The following is a 21,989-nucleotide window of genomic DNA, read 5'->3' as shown; positions in this document are numbered from 1 at the left end:
CCACAAAGAAACATTCGGCTGCTCGGTTACATTGATTACATTTTTAGAGACATTTGATACATAAATCATGTAAAGTCCTCCAGACTTTACTCCATGTGCTACTGTAATAGAACCCTTGGATATCTTCCACATGTTCTGTCCAAAAGTGGTGACGTAGCCAGCATCATCAAGTAAACCTGTGCTGATCAAGCTCTTTGTAATTGCGGGAACATGTCTCACATTCTTCAGCGTGAAAGAAGAGCCATTCTGAAACTTCAATTGAACATCTCCAACACCTAAGATCTCACATGTCTGCCCATTGCCTAGCCGAACATGATCTTTAGTGGGCACATAAGAGGTAAACCACTCCTTGTTTGGAGACACATGAAGTGATGCCCCTGAGTCTATAATCCAGTCACTCAGTGAATTTCCATCAGATGCTGTAAGAAGAGCTAAGTCCATTGTATTCTTCAAGAAGTAGATGTCTCCTGACACTAGACTGTCATCCACTGCAACAGTGTTTGTCACATTTATTTCTTGAATCTTCACTGAGGACTTGTTCTTCTCACCATGGTCTTCAGCTTTCTCTTTGCCTTTTTCTGCTTTCCATTCTCTGCAGTCTCTTTTCATGTGACCCTTCTTGCCACAATGGTAGCATTCTATGTCACTCTTGCCTTTAGCACTGCGGGACTTGCTACGAGATTGATTCCTCTTTCCACCTTTGTACTTTTCTTTGGTCCTTCCCCTAACAACTAAGGCTGTTCCTTTGCCTTTGTCCATTGTCTTTCTATTGGTTTCTTCAGTAAGCAGACTTCCTTCTACACTTGCTATGTTCAAACCATCTGGAGGTGCAGAATTACTCAAAGCTGTGCGAAAAGTGTCCCAACTTTTCGGCAATGTGATCAACAGGAAAATAGCTCTAACAGGTTCATCAAACTTGACACCTTGAGCTGACAACTGACTGTAGATTGTGTTGAATTCATTCAGATGATTGGACATAGGTGTCCCTTCTTTCATCTTCAAGTCAACAAGCTTCTTAAGCCAGTATACCTGTGAAGCTGCACTCTGCTTCTCATAAAGATCACTCAGCTTTAACCATGCTTGATAAGCCGACATCTCGTCTGCTACATTGAAGTAAACGCTTTCTGCCAAAGTCAGCATAATGGTAGAAAGTGCCAATTCATCCATTTCGCTCCATTCATCTTCGTCCATATCTTCTGGTTTTATCCCCTTGAGCTTTATAGGTTTTATCTGTTTCTTTTGTACCAACACGTGCCAAATCTGCTTCTTCCACAATGGGAAATTGGTTCCATCCAGCTTCTTGATATTGTAAAGAGCAGTGTCGTGTGATCCAGCCATAGCTACGCTTCACAGTGGTTTACTTTCCTGGGAAAAATTCGGCAGAGTTTCCCTTGTAAACTGACCTCTGAACCAATATCAACCTGTCAAATGAACCAAGAAAGCTTCAAATTCTGCATAAATTTCGGCAGAGTCTCCTTTGTAAAATGGCTCTTGTGTACTCAAAAACAGACCAGAAAACAACTCAAAAAACACTGTCTCTCTGACATTGTAAGCTGCGGGTAAACCTGTCCTGCACCTGTACTGTCTCTGTCCTGTCACTGTCCTGTAAGCATAGACTGTGACAATGCCTCAACGGCAGTAAAGCAAAGATGCAATCCCAACTGTCTAACTCACAGTCAATACATCCTAGCTGCCTATCTAAGGGTGCTCAAGGGATCGCTCCAAGACCTGTATCACCGAAAGGATCTCAACATTCGAGAATCCCCCAGCTCAATAAAACCTCACTCGACCCTCAACAAAGGTTGCAGTAAATCTGACAGTACATAGACTTCCCACAAAGTCATACATCCACAAATTTCCCACTATATGTTGTAACCGCTGCGGCGGTTGTTTGCTGCGTGACTCACAGCCAGCAAACCCTCAACAGACATACATCATCTCTGACAATACATCCCATGTGGAAGTACCTGCAATGTCAGGATGAAATTTGGAATATCAAGCAGCACACACAAGCTACCTGATGAACTAGTGGATGTCGCCTACAGTCTGTGTGTAGATGCGTCCGTGTCATATGTGACACGCCTCCAAGAACTGTGAGCCATCCTTCGATGTGTAGACAGCCACAAATCAACACTCTGGGAGTGTCGATATCCTCAGCACTTGTAGTCGTAGGCCGAAAACCCCAAATTTGCAGAGTCGAATCTGCACCCGTCGAGACCACGTAGTCGAAAATGACCTGCGCAGAACTTTGTCGAAGCCGAACGGTGACCGAGATGACCTCAGAATGGATTTGGGGCCGTGTCTTTGCCTGTCGAATTTCACTCCAATCTGAGCTAGTGACTCTAGCCTCCTGCAGTGCTGCCTCGAGCCTCGATTTGAGCTCTGATACCAGTTGAAGGAGTACGAGCGGAAGTGCGACGCGAGAGAAAGTGCGAGAAGAAGAGCATGACGATATGGTGAACTCGCTCTACTGTAATGTGTAGAGCATAGTGAGTTCTTATTAGGTTTTTACAAAAGAATATGTGTACATACCTGGCGGCCCGCCCACTTACCTGGGCGACCACATTGGGCTTTATATCCCAACAATACTTCTGCAATCGGGAAGGCCACTTGAATTTGAAAGCAAGAAACTTGATTCTACATAGTAGAATTGATGTGCTTATGAAAGAGAGCTCTATGCAATAGTGTGCGCTTTGAGAACGTGGCGACATTATTTGTATGGTGCTCAATTTGAAATTGTGTTTGACCATGAAAGTATAAAATGGTTTACACAACAAACTAAATTGAAGGGTCAAAAGGCCACGTGGATTGAGATTCTTCAGCAGTATGATGCCAAGCTCCGATATTGTAAGGGACAGTACAATGCGGTAGCTGATGCTCTTAGTCGCATGCTCGAGATCAGTTCTCTTCTTTTTATGGAACTTCGAAATGAGTTTCTTGAATCTCTAAAGTGTAAATGTGAGCATGATTATACATACTCCAAGTCGTGGAGCCATGTCAAAATGAGGGATCCTTCTCAGCAATATGATGCCAAGCTTCAATATTGTAAGGGATAATACAATGTGGTAGCTGATGCTCTTAGTCACATGCCCAAGATCAATTATCTTTCATGGAACTTCAAAGTGAGTTTCTAGAATCTCTAAAGGGTAAATGTGAGCATGATTATGCATACTCCAAGTCGTGGAGCCATGTCAAAATGAGGGATCCTTCTCACTCTAGTGTTGGTAGTGTTCTATTTCTTCCATATTCAATTCTCCTCTTTCGAGTGATGAGCTGTAAAGATGGAAGAATTGTTCCGTAGATGATGTGGACAACAAGCATAAGATAGATATAGAAAGTATGCTGATGAAAAACGTTGGCAAGTAACCTTCATGGACGAAGAAGAGATATTTTTATGTGTGCCAGAATATTCAAAAAGTCTGAAAACTAGTCCAACACTTAAATTATCTCCTAGATATTATGGGACTCTTAAGATACTCAAGCGAGTTCACGATATAGTTTACAAACTTTCTTTACATGCCCACTCTCGTATTCATCCAATTTTTCATGTAAGTCATTTACAGGAATGCTTGCATAGGGACATCGATGTCATTGACCAACTTATTTTGGTTGATTTCATCGAACCCCTAGCGTGCTCTCATGAACTTGAACGCATTTTAGATTGTCATGATTTACGTACTTGTGTGGAAAGATCGACTTGAAGAAGGTGCCCTTTGGAAAATAATTAGTGTTCTTAAAAAAAAATATCGCACTTTTGTTTTCGAGGACGAAAATACTTCTCCAAGGGGGGGTAATGTAAGGCTAAGGGCCAGTGTGAAGCAGCTCGGAGGTTGCCTATATATATACATATAGCTGTGAAAAGCTAGGCTTCACAACCCTAGACGTTATACTAAAAGTCATCTTACTGAGGTTTATATTCTTTTAAGATAGTTTTCAACATGGCTTCATGCTTCTAAAGGGTAGGACATGTTTGTATCTAAAAGTTATGGCCTATTTATGAAAATTTTCCGACACTGGTTTGTTGATAGAATGTGCATTCTTATAAAATTTTTAGCACCTCAAATACAATCTAGATGCAAGTTTGATTGTTTGCATGGATTTATTATCATGTGATCATTTTTCCTTTTGTTTTACAATGCCTATTACCACATATAGCTCACAATACAACATTGGGTTTGTTTTCATTTGTATCAAAACCAGGCTTATTTTGAAACACAACTATATTCTCGTCAACATTGGTGATTTGACAAAATCCATTGTAAATGTATATCATATATAAAATTGGCATGATACCTTTATGATTTGCTATATATTGATATTTTTCCAAGGAAAATGACATGATACCTTTACAATTTGCTATGTATTGACAGTTTTCCAAGGGGCTCTAAACCATATGGTGGAAGCCAGTTTTCTCATGTGTACACTTTTGGTGCCTCGTGATATCCTAGGGTGACACTTGTTGATGCATTTTGACACTCACTTGTGATGTATGAATGTGGAGAACCAAATTGTATTAAGAAATTTTGGCCTTAAGGAAAATTATGAGTTGATATTCACAAAGATCAATAACAAGTGAATAGAATGAGAAAAATGTGATATTCTTGTACCTAATTCTATGCCTAGAAAAAAAGCGTGGTGCTATAACAACCATAAATAGTCATCAACAACCCAAATAATATTGAGGAGAAAATAGATTGTGGTTTAGAAAACTCTTTGAAGTAGTTAGTACCACCTTCACCTAGAAAATTTGTTGTTTTTGATAAAATGTAGCACTACATCTACTTTGGAAGCACATCATGACCCGCCGGCTCGTGGTTAGAGGGCTTCCACACCATGACTTTGAACACTCACCCAAGTTTGAGAATTTTTCTTTCCCACGGTCATAAAAAAATTACTATTTAGTGAGTAAGCTTCAAGTAGAAGTGCTAGCTGAAATCTCATCCACTAGTCTTCTCAAACGATGCCCAACACTCTTAACTTTTGCTTATTGCAACATTTATGTAAGCTCGCGAAGCCCTCCTTATTTCTTTCTTTCAACCTTTATTCGGTAAAAGTGGATTATGAAATGCATCCTCTGAAAGCCTTCTTAGTGCACCAGCCTGCCAACGTGGGCGTCATGGGTTCGAGACCTAGCCAGAGAATGGGGAAGTCATCGTTGTTGACCTTTTGTGGGCCCCATCACCCTCAAGATCTGCGCAAATCTCTACTCGTCGTCGATCCCATCTCTCGAGCTTCATTAAAAATCCCTCGTGACATAGTGTTGTGGCAGTGACTCTTATAAGGGAAATTACCAAAATACCCCTCTAGTTCATGAAAATTCCCAAAATACCCCCAATAGTCTGTCAAAAATTCCCAAAATGCCCTTCAAATTTTTCAAATTCTCAAAATATCGTTGATTGTGAGATTAAATATCTCCAAAGATAAAAAAATTTGTAGCTTTTCATACGAAGACTGATTGTCTATTAGTCTTCTTAATACAAGATGCTAAAGCTAGGATTTTAGTTGGTTATATAGCTTTAAAAATAAATCGCTTCATTATTTTTAGACATAATTGTCTTTTTTTTGCGAGGTAATTTGTGACAATTACATGCTGAACACTCTATTACGGAACTCAATTGTCAAAAAGGAATAAAGATTAGAAAAATCTAGATAAAAGGGTATTTTTTTGGAATTTCCACAAATTAGAAATTTACCCTGTCATAATAAGCTCGTCGCGGATCGCTAAAATAGAGCCGGAAGCTCTGTTGCTTCTCATAAAAAGCCACCCAATTTCTGAGAATTGCGTGAAGGCAGGGCCCCTTGATCTGCAGGGCGCCACAGCTTTTGAGCTTCTCTACCGAGAGAAGCCCATCAACTGCGTGGGCGCCATGGCGCTCCTTTCGACTGCTCTCACAGAAGTTCTTATACCTTTGGCTTCCATAATTGGCATCGCTTTCGCTCTGTGGCAATGGTACCTCGTCTCTTTCATCACCGTCTCTCCTGCGAAGTCTGCTGATAATGGTACTGAGGTATCTTTGCTTGAGGAGGGTGGCCCTGATGGGCCGGATGCTGTGATCAAGTGTGCGGAGATACAGGAGGCCATATCCTTAGGTAAGCAAGCAGTCGGTTTTCTTATTCTATGCGTGAACATTCTATGTTTGAGGAATGGGCAAGCAATATGTGCAGGGCTTTCAAGCACAAGCAAGCATGCCCACACGTACACGGGCACACACACACATGGTGGTTCACACGAATGTATGATGGTATGCAAGATCACGTTAGCTGCAGCTTCTCTGATGCTTATTGATGTTATGCTCCAATGTGTTGTTGAAAGTTACGACCTGCCTTCTCCTTCGACAGCCTCACTGATTTATTCTGATTTGATTCCTTGATCGACACTCCTTACCTGTTCTGCAACTTTTTCATGCCCTTTGTGGATATTTGATGTAAGAGCATGTGGTGCAACGCAGGTGCTAACTCCTTCCTTCTAACCGAGTATAAGTATTTGGGAATCTTTTTGGGAGGTTTTGCGGTCATCATCTTCCTCTTCCTGGGATCAGTGGAGAACTTTAGCACGTCGAAGCAGGCTTGTGTATACGACACATCTACCGAATGTGCTCCTGCCCTTGTAACTGCTGCTTTCACTACCGTTGCATTTATACTTGGAGTCTTGACATCTGTCTTGTCGGGCTATCTTGGTATGAAGATAGCAACATATGCCAATGCAAGGACAACCCTAGAAGCCAGAAAGGGTGTAGGGAAGGCTTTTATTGTCGCCTTCCGCTCTGGATCTGTTATGGGATTTCTTCTGGCTGCAAATGGGCTTTTAGTTCTATACATTGCGATCAATCTGTTCAGGTTGTACTATGGAACTGAATGGGAAGGGCTCTTTGAAGCCATCACTGGTTATGGATTGGGTGGTTCTTCAGTGGCTCTATTTGGAAGGGTTGGGGGTGGAATTTACACCAAGGCTGCCGATGTGGGTGCAGACTTGGTCGGCAAAGTGGAGAGGAATATTCCTGAAGATGATCCAAGGAACCCTGCTGTAAGTTTGTAGCGATGTAGTTATTACTTGGAAGTGTCAGGCACCCTAAAACTAGCAGCAGCAAATGCATTGTGCATGTGGTGTGACTAGCCTATTGGTGATTTGCAGGTAATTGCAGATAATGTGGGTGACAATGTTGGAGATATTGCAGGGATGGGTTCAGACTTGTTTGGATCGTTCGCCGAATCCTCGTGTGCTGCCCTGGTTGTTGCTTCAATCTCCTCTTTTGGAACCGAGCACAACTTTACTGCAATGTGCTTCCCTTTGCTGATCAGCTCTATGGGAATTGTGGTGTGCTTAGTCACAACCTTATTTGCTACTGATTTTTATGAGATTAAAGATGTGAAGCAGATAGAGCCTACCCTCAAAAGACAGTTGATAATCTCAACTATATTGATGACTTTGGGCATCCTTCTCGTCTGCTACCTTGCTCTCCCAAGCTACTTCCACATTTATAATTTGGGCAACACACCAAGGGGTGTTCATTGGTGGTAATGTCTTAGCTACAGCTGATATTACACTTGCTTGAGCATTTGTTGAATTTCCCGCATCTAAGGTTGGATGTATAAATAGTCATGGCTTGTTTCTTGTTTTTCCTCGCAGGGGTTTGTTTTTCTGCGTGGCTGTTGGACTCTGGGCTGGCCTTATAATTGGCTACACTACGGAGTACTTTACTAGCAATGCTTATAGGTATGCATGGATCTTTGATTTCTCGCTTACTTTGGGCTGGGCGAGTTGGTACTTTTTCAGTCTCATGTGATGAGAGTGACTTATACTACTTAGTTGCCTTGTTCCATTGCAGTCCGGTTCAAGATGTGGCAGATTCTTGCAGGACAGGGGCTGCCACCAATGTCATTTTTGGCTTGGCCTTGGGCTATAAATCTGTCATTGTGCCTATATTTGCTATTGCAGTTGCGATATATGTTAGCTATTCTGTGGCAGTATTTTATGGAATTGCTGTTGCCGCACTTGGAATGCTCAGCACAATAGCTACAGGACTTGCTATTGATGCGTATGGCCCTATAAGTGATAATGCGGGTGGCATTGCGGAAATGGCAGGAATGAGCCACACCATCCGTGAGCGAACTGATGCCTTGGATGCAGCCGGCAACACAACAGCTGCTATTGGAAAGGTATGTAGTTTGGCCATGCATTCTGTTTTGGCATCTTTTACCCTGTGCTTGTTTATGACATTGTCTCCTGTTTATTCTCTAGGGATTTGCCATAGGCTCTGCAGCTCTAGTTTCATTGGCCTTGTTTGGAGCATACGTCAGCCGAGCTTCCCTCACAACAGTGGACGTCTTATCGGCACGAGTTTTCATTGGGCTGATTGTGGGAGCCATGTTGCCCTACTGGTTTTCAGCCATGACCATGAAGAGTGTGGGCAAAGCTGCTCTGAGTATGGTGGAAGAGGTCCGCCGCCAATTCAACACAATCCCTGGTTTGATGGAAGGTATAACCAAGCCAGATTATGCAACCTGCGTGAAAATTTCGACAGATGCATCTTTAAAGGAGATGATTCCCCCTGGTGCTTTGGTGATGTTAACACCCCTCATTGTGGGCATCTTGTTTGGAGTCGAGACTTTAGCCGGATTGTTGGCCGGTGCACTGGTCTCTGGTGTGCAGGTAAAAGTCTTGGAAGGTGCCCTTGTCTCAAATTGAGGCTGTTTGTTTTGCCTATGACACACGTTCTGTTTCTTGCCAGATTGCCATCTCGGCCTCCAACACCGGAGGCGCATGGGACAATGCCAAGAAGTATATCGAGGTTTGTGTTTGCAGGGAACTTTTTTGAATTTTCTAGCCATGTAATTTTTGGCTTTCTCATACACAGGCCTTAGTGAAGAAGAGAGATAGGCTTACATTTGAATATTTTGTTATTTTTTGTGGTTACTGGCCCTACCTTTGCATGTGAAGCTTTGAAATCTTCTTTGGGTTTTAGTTTGTAAATGGGTCCCTTCATCTAAAAGCCTCACATGACTTCCTTTTTATTTTCTTGTTTTAGAATGCCAACGCAACCCTTAGTTTAATTGCATCAATTGGTTCGTGTTTGAGTTTAGGTTTGCGTTTTAGGTCACATGTTCAATACAGTCTTTGATTGCTGTGTGTAAGTTTTTGCTATGTGAGCTTTGTATTTACATTGATAATTTGGTTCTTGTTTAACCTCATTTTCCGGTGGTTTACAAGATTAATTTTGTATTTAGTAGAATAATGTGGGCTTGTCTTTTTGCAGGCCGGTAACTCGGAGCATGCCCGCAGTTTAGGCCCCAAAGGTTCAGACGCCCATAAAGCTGCAGTGATTGGTGATACTGTGGGTGATCCGCTGAAGGATACGTCTGGTCCTTCATTGAACATCCTCATCAAGCTTATGGCTGTGGAGTCCCTTGTTTTTGCTCCATTCTTTGCTGCCCACGGAGGCTTGCTCTTCAAGATTTGAATTACACCCAGTTAGAAAGTAGGAAATTTACAAACTTCTCTAGTGAAATGGAAGCCCAAATCTTTCTTTTGAGCCATTTTTCAGGTGCATGCTTTGAGCAGCTGCATCAAATGTAATTTTGCGGATGAAGACTCTACTAGTTCTTCCTTTGTGAGAAAGTTCCATTCTGGTTGTAAGGCATTTCAAAACCACGTTATTGCCTGAGAGAAACATTTGGAGAAGCATGTCGAATCCTGATTACTTACATCATTTGCTGCCTTCTAAATGACATGATCAGAAGACTGTGAATCTTCCCAGTTGTACTTGTAATTGTGATGTTAGAGTTGCTGAGGCCCCTTACTGATAGGCGAAATCACTATCTTTTACTAGTAGTGAATTGCCATTGATGGTAATGTTTCTTATTCTGCAGCCTAAATTGTTAAGCTACTTAAAGACAGCTTCATGAAGGCCATGGTATTCATTGAAATGGCAGTATACTGGGAAAGGATTCGTCACAGAAATTGGCATCCCATTTGGTCTTGCTGATTGAGCATTACATTGTAAAACTTGGTGTGGAACAAGGACCTCAAAGTTATGGTGTCAAGGAATGCATTCTCAAGGAACTTAAACCTTGTTCCCTTAGATGAAATACAATAAGCGCAATGTGCCCACAGATGTTTGACAAGTTTCGAAAAATCGCTTCGGTTATAATGCATCCTACCAGAAAGCGATAAACATTAAACAAGGAGGAGATCCTCAACTACACTATATCGATTTTAAAGATGTAATTTTAGCCCTTGCTGTAGGGAAAAAAGAAGAACCATTCACTTTGCAGGATGGCTATCTTCTCCATGGCAATCGGCTATGTCACCCGGGCAACCGTCCGATGCATGTTTGAAACTTGTTAAAAGTTGGGGTGAAAAGTAAATTCAGGTATGGCTATCAATGAACACATCCAAATCCCCGAATATGAATGAGTGCATGCGGGTAGTAGCACATGGTTTGTCATAGGAAATTTGTGGGTTCAAGGTTTGCTTGCAGGCCAGTCTGAATAATCAGTCTGAATTTACGAGTCTGGGATTTGAATGTGCCTCAACCACACTATATCATATGGGTTGCTTCAAAATTGATCCAGGAAAAGCCCATCAATTTATATGCATGCTTGGTGGCAATCTTCATGAAATTCAAAATTTTCAAAGCCATACACAATTCCTTGTCATGAGAAAATCTTGAGACATTGTCTATTTTAACTATTTTTCTCAAAATCTTGGTGGGGTTTTCCCTTTTCCTGTTGGTTTTTTTAAGCTTGAAGGTGACATGATTGTAAGCTGAGGCACACCTTTCTGGAACAATGCAATGACGGCACTACCTTTGCTTTTCCGAAGAAAGGTGGCGACTATGGGGAGCTCTTGTGTGTAGTGAAGTTCTCATTCTCTTTCTATTTCTCTCTCACCTTATGTGGGTGGTAGTGCCATGGGACATCCTTTTGTATCAATCATCAAAGTTTTGAAATACAAATGCAAAAAGATATCAATGCTGGTCTTACAAAATGGCCATTGCATTAAGGAAACCCCCCCCCCCCCCCCCCCCCCCCCCCCCCCCCCCCCCCCCCTCTTTCTCTCTCGGGAATCTATATTAAGGGGGACTCAACTTGTGTGCAATTTGACATGAATGTTTACACGGTGAGCCAAAGGTCATCTTTCTCAAATAAAACAGTACGCTCGTCCACGTAGAGCAATTGCCTACCGTTGGATTACAGCCATCATCGCACGACCAGCGCAGAGTTTAAAAGCTACGTTCATGGCTGCTGTGTTGCTTTTCTATTGATGACCGCTTTGGCTATATTGGTGTGCGCCATTATTGGCTGCTCCTGTGGCAGAGAAAGTCGCACTCTCTATTTTACAGAGAGTAATATTGATGAACAAGAGCTACTAGATTTTCTCAGGGAGACGCACCTCTGCGCAGCCTTCGCCCATAGACATCTGTACGCCTGCCCTGCACCCCCGTCTGAGGCACACATCGAGGCTACAGAACCCTCTTCTGCCTTCCTTGTTGCAAGTTCTAACCAGGTTGAAAAGCACACACCAGAAGCTTTAACTGAATCTGTCCACCACCTCCCAGCCTGCGTGCACACATTTCATGCGGACTGTGTCGATGCTTGGTTTGCTCAGGTCTCGTCTAGTTCCATCTGTCGCACTCCCGTCTCCATCCCCAAGCTTGACCTACATGTTATGAAGCTCATGCCAGCTGCAGCAGTGTCACCTGAAGAGATAAATTCCTCTGAAGCCGCACGCACCAATGCTGCGTCAATGCTTGGTTTGCCTGTGATTGAGGCCGGTGCCATCGTCATCAACATTGCAGACGAATCAAAATCATGGCACTAATCAGCTCTGTTGGGTTGTCATCGCTGGCTTTTTTTGTAGGCGGCACGTCGCAAACCCGCCATACTGCATCAGAACCATCCCATACAGCTTTCCTCCGTCGAAATCCCTGCAAGTTGGATGTAAAACAACTGAAACCTCCGTAGTCTATTTCCAGTTGGCCATGGTGTGAATCCCATAGAGGTCTACTATGGTGAACCGTGCTTCTGCGAACGCTGATGGGAAAGCAGCCCCCTAAGAACATCACGACATAAGGCATCTCATTGAAAAGCATTGGAAGATTCATATTTCGGCGCCTGATCACAACACAACGCCATCTCAAGGAGGCCAATCATCATCATCATCAGACGACATGAATTGGGCTATGCACTTGGGTGAAGAAGCTCGAAATATAGGATTGAAATCTCTTTGAAAGAACAATGCTACAACAAACACTGGTTTGCTAATGGTAACAGTTCCTTTGTTGCACCATTTTCTTGTTGGGATGGTGTCTCCTCTACTCTTCTTAAATTGCATGCATGCATGTAAGCTAGTATCTTGAGGGCTCTGCCTTTTTTTTCGTGCATTGCATGCATGTAAGGATATATGCTATGAGCTGAACACAACTTCAACGCTCTGTAGGGAAGCGAAGGTTAACATATAAAATGAGGATCTTTACAATACCAATTTTTTTTGGGGTAAAAAGCAGTTTGGAATATGTGTGTTGAGTTTTCATTATTGAATGTGTCCAAACTAAAGGCATACAGGAAACATGCTTAGGTGTTTGGTTTGGTAGCATGAGGGCATGTCTAATGAGCTTCGTGTTTCCACATTACAGGAAAAAACAAAGGGGAGGAATACCCTCTTCTGACCAAGTTTTGCAGCCAAAGAGCTTCATGAGGAGTACGGTCTGAGCATGGAGGGTGTGCTTTCAAAGGATCTTACAAAAGAAGATCTCCCTCATGACCAGTGGACGACTATTTTCAAAAAACGCTACCAAAAGAATGCAAAGATTTACTTGAATCATGTGTAGCTAAGTCTGGTTGACGATTGTAGGTTCCTGTCTCATAAGGTATACCAAGCCCCTCCATCTTGTGGGGAGATCACTTTAAAGTTTGTGCGCTGCTTTGGTTTTGATAAATGCCATGCGGCAACAAAAGACCTTGCGCACCATAAGGTTGCATGGGCAAGGTTTGGAAGATTATACTCAATATGTATACCAACCACCTGGGAGGGTTGGAGCGGAAGGTCGAAAGTGGCAAAGGGAAAACAATGCCTTCCATGGAGGCCACCCGTCATCTATTAAGAAGCCCCACCTTATGCAAAGTGGTAGTAATTACTATGTAGAGGTAGGACCCCCCATAACGTCACATGTGGACACCTGACCATGTTACAGACCCGGAAAGTATTGTTGAGAGAGTGCCTCAGATATGTGTAGTTGCATCCGATTGGCTGAAAGAGTTGAGAGCAGCTCTGCAGGCAGAACAAGGAAACTCTGTTGAGAGCAAAGGGTTCCAATGCTGTTGTTAAGCAAATAAAAGATGACATAGTGCACTATGAAGTGCAAATTGCAAAACTAAAGCAGGAAAATCCTTGCAATGATGAAGACATCAAAGAGGTGGAGGTTGATTTGGGAGCCAGTCTGTGCATGCTTCATCGACTTGGAAACAGTGAGGACATGAAGAAGCTTGAGAAGGAGGTTGATTTGTAACAAGCAATTCTTGATATCCATGCCTTGAGAAAGCAGTTTTGGTACTTTTGGCAGCTTTTGGTAGTGTTAATAACTTCTATTTTCTACTGCATTGGTAGTTCTAATACATTTGGTGGTTTATGATAGTTTCTGGTACTTCAGTTAATTTTCTTAGTATTGGTAGATTCTGACAGTTCTGAATTTTTGGTAGTTTGTCGTATTCGTGAAGGCTCTTGGTATTTTTTTAGTATCTGTAGATCTTGCTTTGGTAGTTTTTGTCAGCGTTTGGTTCTCTTGCTTCTGTATGGCATTTGCATATTTTAGGTAGATTTGTAGCTTCAGGTATATATTTTGAATTTTGTCTATGCTATACTGGTAGTTTTTGTTCATATTGGTATCTTTTGGGTGTTTTTGGCTCTACTTTCTTGTTTTGGTATCTCCTATCATGTTGTTTTTAGAAATTTGGTAGTTTGGTAATTTTTTGTTTTTGGTAGTCTTTGCAATTTTGGAGAGAATGATAGTTTTGGTTGTGTTGCTAGTATCTCTAAACACTTACTGAAAGATTTTGGTAGTTTTTGGTCATGCTTTGATAGTTTATGGTGTGGACCTAACAAGGTTGTCTTGGTAGTTTTGTTATGTTTGGGTAGTTTATTTTTGTTTTGGGTGTATTTATAATGCTGTTGTACGTATCTTTTGGTACTATTTTTGGTTTCCCCTTTGGTGGTTTATGGTTGTTTTCTATCAATGGTGTTTTGGTGGTATTGGTAGTTTTATGTAGTTATGGTACCTTTTGACAATGCTCTTTTGGTGGTTGTTACGGTTTTTGGTTTCTCTTCTTATGTTTCTGCTACTAATTGGTAGCTCATGGTTCAGATTTGGTACTATTTTTGGTAGTTCATGGTTGTCTTCTATCATTGATGACTTGGTAGTTTTGGGTACTACTTGGGTAGTATGATGCCTTCAGTATTTCTGCTAGCTTTTGGTTACTAATTTTGGACTTCTTGTATTGCTGCTGGTTGGAAATAGGCTGCGTTTGATATGCTGAGGCAACATGGAAGGAAGCACAATGCCACACTCTCTTTGTGAAGCAGATGATTGCTGATGTTAGGCTTGGGAGGAGATTCATGTTATATTCTAGGCCCCAGGTTGTTGATTCGTGGGTATGATCCATGTGTTTAGTGTGTGTGTTTCATGTGGTGAGCTGTTGGAGTGTGCAGGGGTTGTTGAAAACTTTATGCTTGGTTTTGTAAATCATATGCTTACCTGCGCTGAAAGTGATGTTGTTTGTAAGTACGTGCTATCTTTCTTTATTTTTTTAGAGGAAGAGGATGCTGCAACAGTTGGGCCCAATGGAAGAAATGGAGAAGCGATCAAGGATGGGCAAGGTGCCACAAAGTTTGTTGCAAGTACTCTATGGAAGGGGGATGGGTTTATTAAAGAGATATGGGATGTTCTCTAGGATTTAAAGTATGGTGGCATGGAAGGGAAAGAGAATGAGAAGGGACAACACTGTGATACCATGGGGGATAGTGAAGGAAACGGTGACTTTGAGGACAAAGATGCTAAAAAGACTAAAGACACTATGGGAAGTAAAGTCCCTCACATAGTGAAGCTGGATACTGCCAGAGCATATGCTGCAGATACGAAACCTGGAAATCAAATCACTAGTGAGCATGAAAACATGCAAGGGGGAGGTGCAACGGCCAAGAAAGGAATGGAAGTACCTAAAGGGGCAGGGGAAGAGGCCAAGTAGGGGGTGGAAGCCAAGAAGGAAGATGGGGGGGGGGGGGGGGGGGGGGGGTTTGAGAAGGGGTTGGAAGCCAAGAAGGGGAAGACCAATATGGGGGTGGACACCAAGGAGGGGAAAGGGGTAGATGATGCCAAGGAAGGAGAAGGGACACATGCCAGGAAGGGGGAAGAGGTAGAAAGGGGAAAGGCAGGCAATGTGAAGAACAGGGATTGGGCCAAGGATGCCAAGGAGGAAGTGGCAATAGAGAATGCCAAGGAGGAGGTGGTAGCAGAGGATGAAAAAGTGGATAGCACCGACGATGGTGCGGATCCAACTGCTAGTGATGCTATACAGAATCTGACAGGTGATTCTACTAATTCGACGACCCTGTCGGAGCTTTTTTGTGTGCAAAGAAAGAAGTTGACCTACACCCATGGCCAATTGTCTCACATGCAAACTATAGCCCTTCTTACATGCTTATGTATTTTTCACAATGTGCTTTTCATTTCACTGAGTCAATTCAACTTTTGGCCTTTGTCTTTCATCTCTTGTTCTCTATGGTATTTTGGTGTGTTCAGTTTGTAACTATGTTCCAATGTTACTGTTCATTTCCAAACTAAGTACTGCACACTACAATCTCTTGAGTACCAAATTAGGTACTTTTTGGTGACATACGAGATCTCTTTTTTGATATGATAATTCTACTGTCTATTTGCCTCCACTCATTTGGACTGCTGATATTGTAGTAAAATCTTGATGTCTAGATGAGCCTTCGGCAAACACGGTGCTTGATCTCAATGGGGTGTTATTGACAAGCTGCATTGAGATTTTTGGGTTTTGGACAAGAAGCTCCAACCACAGATCATCATTGTCTATAGATCGCTAATTTGTCTTATAAGGCCAGATGCTGACGAGTTCATACTATTAAAATAAAAGCCAAGATAATTTTGTGGTCATGTTGTTGTAAAAGGAGAAAATTGATAGATATGTTGAACGCTTGCTTCCCCCAACATGTGAGGTAGAAGTATTTTGCAGGTAATTCATGTGAGCCTTGAGTGTTTAAGAGGTTAAGTTACACATGCTTCTAACCTCCTTTTGGCATGGCAGATGTACTCTCCCAAGAAGAATGTGAGACTTTGTGGCAAAGTATGGAAGAAGTACCACACGTGCCAAAAAATATGGGCGATAAGCCTGTTTACTTGAAGAACCTATGGACAGTTTGGGCAAGACACCTGTAGTTTGATGCTAGCAACACAATTCTCGCGAATGGCAGGAGATATAAGTCTCTCAAAAATAACTATGAGAACTGTCTTGCAATCATATCATACTACCCTATGGTGGTAGTCCAAGAATACCCTTATTACTTGGTAGACCTCATTTTATCGGGTTTCGTCGATGTATACGTGATCAATACCCAATACTATACTATGTGCTATGCAGTACCAAACTTGAGCTATGAAGTACCAAACTTGATACTGCTTGTTATCACTTTGGTAGTGATTAGCTTCCTTTTGGTACATGAGCTTATGCAAAGAATGCTACAATAAAAGTTTAGGTACTGCTTCTCATCACTTTGGTACTGGTTACCTCCCTTTTGGTACTGGTTAGTATTATTTTGATACTAGTTAGGGGCAAGTTGGAATAGACTTGACAATTAATGTACAACAATCTCAAGTACTGAATAGAGGAAGTGAAGAATAACAAGAAAAACAATAAATCATGAGGAGAAAAAGATGTATTCTATCTAGGAGAAAAAACCGACTTAGGGGTTCCGAAATTGTGTTTCAAGTAACATGGATGCACCATCATCGTTCTCATCATCATCATATGACATGATATTGTATATGTTCTAATATACTTTAGTAGATAACTTGAATTGATTAAGAACTCATGCAATAGGCTTCATCGGGAACGTATGTCCCTTACAAGATGTGAATAGATCATGACTAGAGATGTTTGATCCAATAGGCTATATCATTAGGACCAAATTAGATAGTTTTTGGTACTTCTTTAGGATTTTGTTACTATGTAAAACCATTGGCATGCTGGAGGGTACTAACTTTGGTGGTTTTGAGCGGCTTGGGTACTATACAAAGACCTTTGGTACTATGGAGGACTAGTTCCAAATAACAAAAATTCAGATTTGGTACTCTCTGTTTGCTTTTGACTCATAGTAGAACTCCATGCCGAAGAGTACCCATATTGGTACTTTGAAAATGCTTTGGTGATAAACAAGAATGCTTTTGTACTATAAAGGGAGTAGGTTTTGGTACTGCACAAAGACTTTGATACTACAAAATTAGGCTTTGGTAAAATAGAGTGAGGCTTTGGTACTCTATATATTGTCTTTGGCACCTCTAGGGAAGGAAAAAGTACTATAGATAGGCTTTGGTACTCTATAGATAGGCTTTGGAATTACTAGTATACAATTGAACACCAAATGTGGTATTGTACATGGGCTTTGCTTCTATGCAGGATAGCTTTGGAACTACATAAGAATGCATTGGTATTGTATATAACCTTTGTAAGGTACTATACACACCCACTTTTGTATAACAGAGTACCGAATTTGGTACTGTCTTGAACAAACCAGCCTTAAGGATTACCAAACAAATCACAACTGCAAAGAGTTGTTGGTACCTGGGAGTCATCGAGTAGATGCACAAGATGTTTGATGAAACTTTTCCTTCCAATTCTCTTCTTGCATATGTCCTTCTTGTTAGGGTGAAACTCTGGTCTCTGATGTCCAAAAGGCATACACCAAATCTCTTGTTTCATTGGTGATAACGGTTCCTCGAGGAAATTGTCTCTCACATGCACTCACTGGAAACACTTCATTCTCACCTTTATTTTCCAGCCTTGAACTTGCAGCAGCTATATTTCTTCGATGGATACCTAGGACACTAGCAATTTTAAATTGATTTACTGAGGTCAAACCTGTACTATTGTTCAAGATCATTGTCAAAGAGGTCCTCTTCAATAAAAGCTCACTTGCTGAGTGAGGACCTTAATTTGAGTCAAAGTGTTCAGTAGATCCGATAGAACGATCTCTTCGACATTGCTAAAATTTGATTCTTGTAGCTCGAAAAATGTTTGGTGATCCAAGAGTTGCTGGAATATTTCCTTCTGCTCATTCCTTGAGTGTCCTTGTGTTTGCTTGCATCGTTATTCTGCCACTTGTTGCACAAATATTCTTCCTTGTCCTGGATTTTGGTAATCCAAGAGTAGAAAAAGGATGTCTTTCTTTGCTTCTCTGTTCACGTTTCTTTGTAGCCCAATAGTTATAAAGAAAAGCATGATTAGTGGGACCTGTCTGAATGGAAGTGATAATGGGATGGCTTTGTATTTGTTCATCCGTGCTTAGACCACCTTCCAACTCGTCAAATGAGAGCAGCTGTTGATCACCCTAGCAGTAATCTCCTACAATACTGTCCATTGTCAAGGACTAAATGCGAGTGTGAGTGCGCGTGCATGAGAGAGAGAGAGAGAGAGAGAGAGAGAGAGAGAGAGAGAGAGAGAGAGAGAGAGAGAGAGAGAGGTGTTGCAACCATAACCCCCTCTGGTCCCTCCATCACCCCCACCTCTTCTTGGGAATGGCATGTTTCAAAAGTTAGAAACGCTTTTAAAAACAAAGAAATATATGGCCCCTCCCAAATTCCAATTGAAGGGTCCTCTATTTTTACACACATGAACCACCGAGCCTATGTTGTATCAAGCACAATCCTTTTTGTACCACCAAACCATGCTTTCAACCTTAGCTTGAATGCTAAGAAATATAGCTTGCAAACCCATCTACGGAGCTATAAGCTTCTTTGCATTCCACCGTTTCTAAGATATCCTCTCTAATTGGACAATGATAGTAGTCTTAGGTTGTGGCAGTTTTTACCTCTTTACTCACACACCCTTAGTTTTCAATACTTCTTGCGTGTGATTACAATTCTTTTTTTTTTTGGTAGCAAATCACACACATCCCATGCGAGGCAAAACAAACTTCCTTATGAGCGCACAGGGTTGCCTGACCATCTTTGAACCCATGACCCATGTCATGGAGGTCAAAGACTCAACCAACCAAGCTAGCTCCTCTGAACAGTTCATTATAAATGCCCTTCTTTGAAATAATCTTTGCTTCTTTCAAATTTTGTACATCTTCTTGAATCTTCTTAACAAACATCCTGAGATAGATTTAAGGATGCTATTTGCATGGTTTGGCACTCAGTGCTAGAGGGTTTGTGCGTTGATAGAGTCTAGTATCCATTCCTCTTAAGTCATTGCATGACCAAGAAAATAAATCCCTAAAAAATTGAAGGATTGTATGTAGCTAGAATTTTCTCGTCTTTAGGAACATAACATATAAGGGTTTTGGCCCCTTCCATGGTTTACAAGATCAACCTTCTAAGCAACCTTATGTCCTCCCCCGACCTCTCCCTCCTCACGAAGGCATGTGGATCCCTCATACCAGCTACCATCCGCACTGTGCTCAACCCCTCCTTGCCTCCTGCACCATGCTCCTCTCGCTCGCCATGTGCAACTTCATCCTTTCCAACCCCCATCCAAAAAAAAACACGTCAGCTTCCAGCAATGGTGCGCCAACAGCCCCTCGTGACGTCTTGCGCTCGCGGCTCAGGAGGGAGGAAAGAGAGAGTGCCCTTCCCTTGAGTTTCATTGCTCAACGCAACTGAGGTTTTGTGTGTGTGTGTGTGTGTGTGTGTGTGTGTGTGTGTGTGTGTGTGTGAGAGAGAGAGAGAGAGAGAGAGAGAGAGAGAGAGAGAGAGAGAGAGAGAGAGAGAGAGAGAGAGAGAGAGAGAGAGAGAGAGAGAGAGAGAGAGAGAGAGAGAGAGAGAGAGAGAGAGAGAGAGAGAGAGACTATTGTGGCATCGACGGCTTCCATAAGACAAGAAGAGAGAGTGAGAGTGGCCCCCATGAATAGATAAGAGGAGGCTCCAACAATGTGTGTGTGTGTGTGTGTGTGTGTGTGTGTGTGTGTGTGTGAGAGAGAGAGAGAGAGAGAGAGAGAGAGAGAGAGAGAGAGAGAGAGAGAGAGAGAGAGAGAGAGAGAGAATCTACTTACTAATCTTAGAAGCAACTAGGGAGTGATATAGGCGTGGTGCCTATGAAATGTTGCACACAATTTTTAGGCTTTTTGAAGCTGTTTTAAGATGATGCTTTTCAACGTTCCATGCTTGTAATAAAAATAGCGCTTACATAAGAAAAGCTAATTTGTCGATAGCAACAGCACAAAGAGATCAGAACAAGGAGTGCAAGGTATGTTGCTACAACGCTATGTGTGTGCGTGCACAAAAAAAAGACTCTTTTCTCTCCTTCTTTGAGTGTGTGTAAGCAATTCTCTCTCCCTCTCTCTCTCTCTCTCTCTCTCTCTCTCTCTCTCTCTCAGGTAGTAGTGCCAATGTTGGCAAGTTAGTGACGGCCTTGTTTGATGTGGGGCAGACATATTGTATACATATTGGCACACAATTCAATTTTCTACTTGATACCCCCGAATCCCCCCAGCCCCTTTCCACGTAGTTGTGACGTCCAATCCCTCGCGATAAACAGAGAAAGAGCTTCCCCTTTGCCTGCCTCTCCACTCCACCTCCCCGACTCCCTCCCTCAGCCTTGGCTGCTCATCACATGAGTTCTGTGAGCCACACACACACACACACACACACACACACACACACACACACACACACACACACACACACACACACACACACACAGAGAGAGAGAGAGAGAGAGAGAGAGAGAGAGAGAGAGAGAGAGAGAGAGAGAGAGAGAGAGAGAGAGAGAGAGAGAGAACCACTTGCTAGCCAAAGAGAAATTGAGTTGGTGCCAGAAAGAGAATCCGTCAATCGATTTTTCCTACCCCTTCTATGCCAATCCTCTCGACACCGTCTTTAAAAAAAAAAAAACTTGACCCCACATACATATTACATATTGACGCTTCCCTATTTAGAGCGAATCTCCTAATCGGCAGGAAAATACATGGGGCTTTCACTATCACTCGTTCTGCATAGCCTCCTCGCCTTGCCATCGCCCCCTTTGCACAACGCTCCGCCTCCCTCACTACGTAGCCCTACATCCTCAAAGCCATGTCAACATCTCGATAGATTCCCGTTGATTAAGCAACTCAAAATGACTGTGCCCACTTGCTCAATATTAAAAAACCCTCTCAAATAGTCAAAAGATTTCCTTTGCTCTCATAGGTTGTCCCTGCTAATTCCCTTGCCATCGAAGGCTGCCAATGGGCTTCCCCTCCTCTTGCTCCATCTGTCTCTCCAGTCTCCTCCCTTGATCCTTTGCCAACAGGCTCGCCATTGAAGGCTACCAATGGGCTGCCCCTTCTCTTACTCCATCTCTCTCTCCCCTCCCTTTGCCTATGCTTGCCCCCCTCTCCTCTACCATAGGTTGGCATCACAAAAGAAACTCTTGCACCTCCTTCAACTACTATGACTAGTAGGTAGGACCTCTTGTGATCAACCCATGGAGGAAGAGCATGCAATCTATAGTGCTCAAGTCCACTTCATTTGTGTAAAGAATGAGGATGCAAGAGAGCTACACAAGACAAGCACAAAGCACACAGAGATGGAAAGCTTCTTCTTCTTCTTCTCAGAAAAGAGAGTACAAAATGACTAAGTGCTAAAGCTGGAAAGTAGCACATATGTACATGCGGTCACTAAGTGTGAACTCGCTAGAAGCGTACTAGGCTGGCACTATAAGTGTAGTCCAGCTGTAGAATCACTGGCAGAGATTCTCCGTGTCGGTCACCTAACGCG

The 21,989-nt window shown here is 42.4% G+C and overlaps 2 protein-coding genes across 2 annotated transcripts; both read left to right on the top strand.

Moving 5' to 3' along the window:
* Nucleotides 1-5,732: 5,732 nt before the first annotated feature.
* LOC147435587 (pyrophosphate-energized vacuolar membrane proton pump-like) lies at nt 5,733-9,859 on the top strand. The gene is made up of 8 exons (XM_086488598.1): nt 5,733-6,090; nt 6,450-7,024; nt 7,133-7,515; nt 7,628-7,714; nt 7,827-8,157; nt 8,240-8,650; nt 8,730-8,789; nt 9,255-9,859. Exons 1-8 carry the CDS (start codon nt 5,868-5,870, stop codon nt 9,456-9,458), a joined length of 2,274 nt encoding a protein of 757 aa, XP_086344724.1. The 5' UTR covers nt 5,733-5,867; the 3' UTR covers nt 9,459-9,859.
* A 1,229-nt stretch (nt 9,860-11,088) lies between these two features.
* Nucleotides 11,089-13,648, top strand: LOC147435586 (uncharacterized). Its single transcript, XM_086488600.1, has 2 exons — nt 11,089-12,266; nt 12,636-13,648. Exon 1 carries the CDS (start codon nt 11,264-11,266, stop codon nt 11,819-11,821), a length of 558 nt encoding a protein of 185 aa, XP_086344726.1. The 5' UTR covers nt 11,089-11,263; the 3' UTR covers nt 11,822-12,266; nt 12,636-13,648.
* Nucleotides 13,649-21,989: the final 8,341 nt, after the last annotated feature.

This window comes from Adiantum capillus-veneris, chromosome 18 (genome assembly GCF_014529385.1).
Source record: "Adiantum capillus-veneris isolate H3 chromosome 18, ASM1452938v2, whole genome shotgun sequence".
NCBI lineage: Eukaryota > Viridiplantae > Streptophyta > Polypodiopsida > Polypodiales > Pteridaceae > Adiantum > Adiantum capillus-veneris.
The sequence above is the reverse complement of the archived record's forward strand: the minus strand, read 5'-3'. Positions and strand labels throughout refer to the sequence as shown.

Bases quoted from the DNA above. Each gene is read 5' to 3' on its own strand.
- LOC147435587 (XM_086488598.1), top strand. From the start codon at position 5,868: ATGGCGCTCCTTTCGACTGCTCTCACAGAAGTTCTTATACCTTTGGCT. The intron at 7,025-7,132 runs GTAAGTTTGTAG...GGTGATTTGCAG, and splicing joins ATGATCCAAGGAACCCTGCT to GTAATTGCAGATAATGTGGG. The intron at 8,158-8,239 runs GTATGTAGTTTG...TTTATTCTCTAG, and splicing joins CAACAGCTGCTATTGGAAAG to GGATTTGCCATAGGCTCTGC.
- LOC147435586 (XM_086488600.1), top strand. From the start codon at position 11,264: ATGACCGCTTTGGCTATATTGGTGTGCGCCATTATTGGCTGCTCCTGT.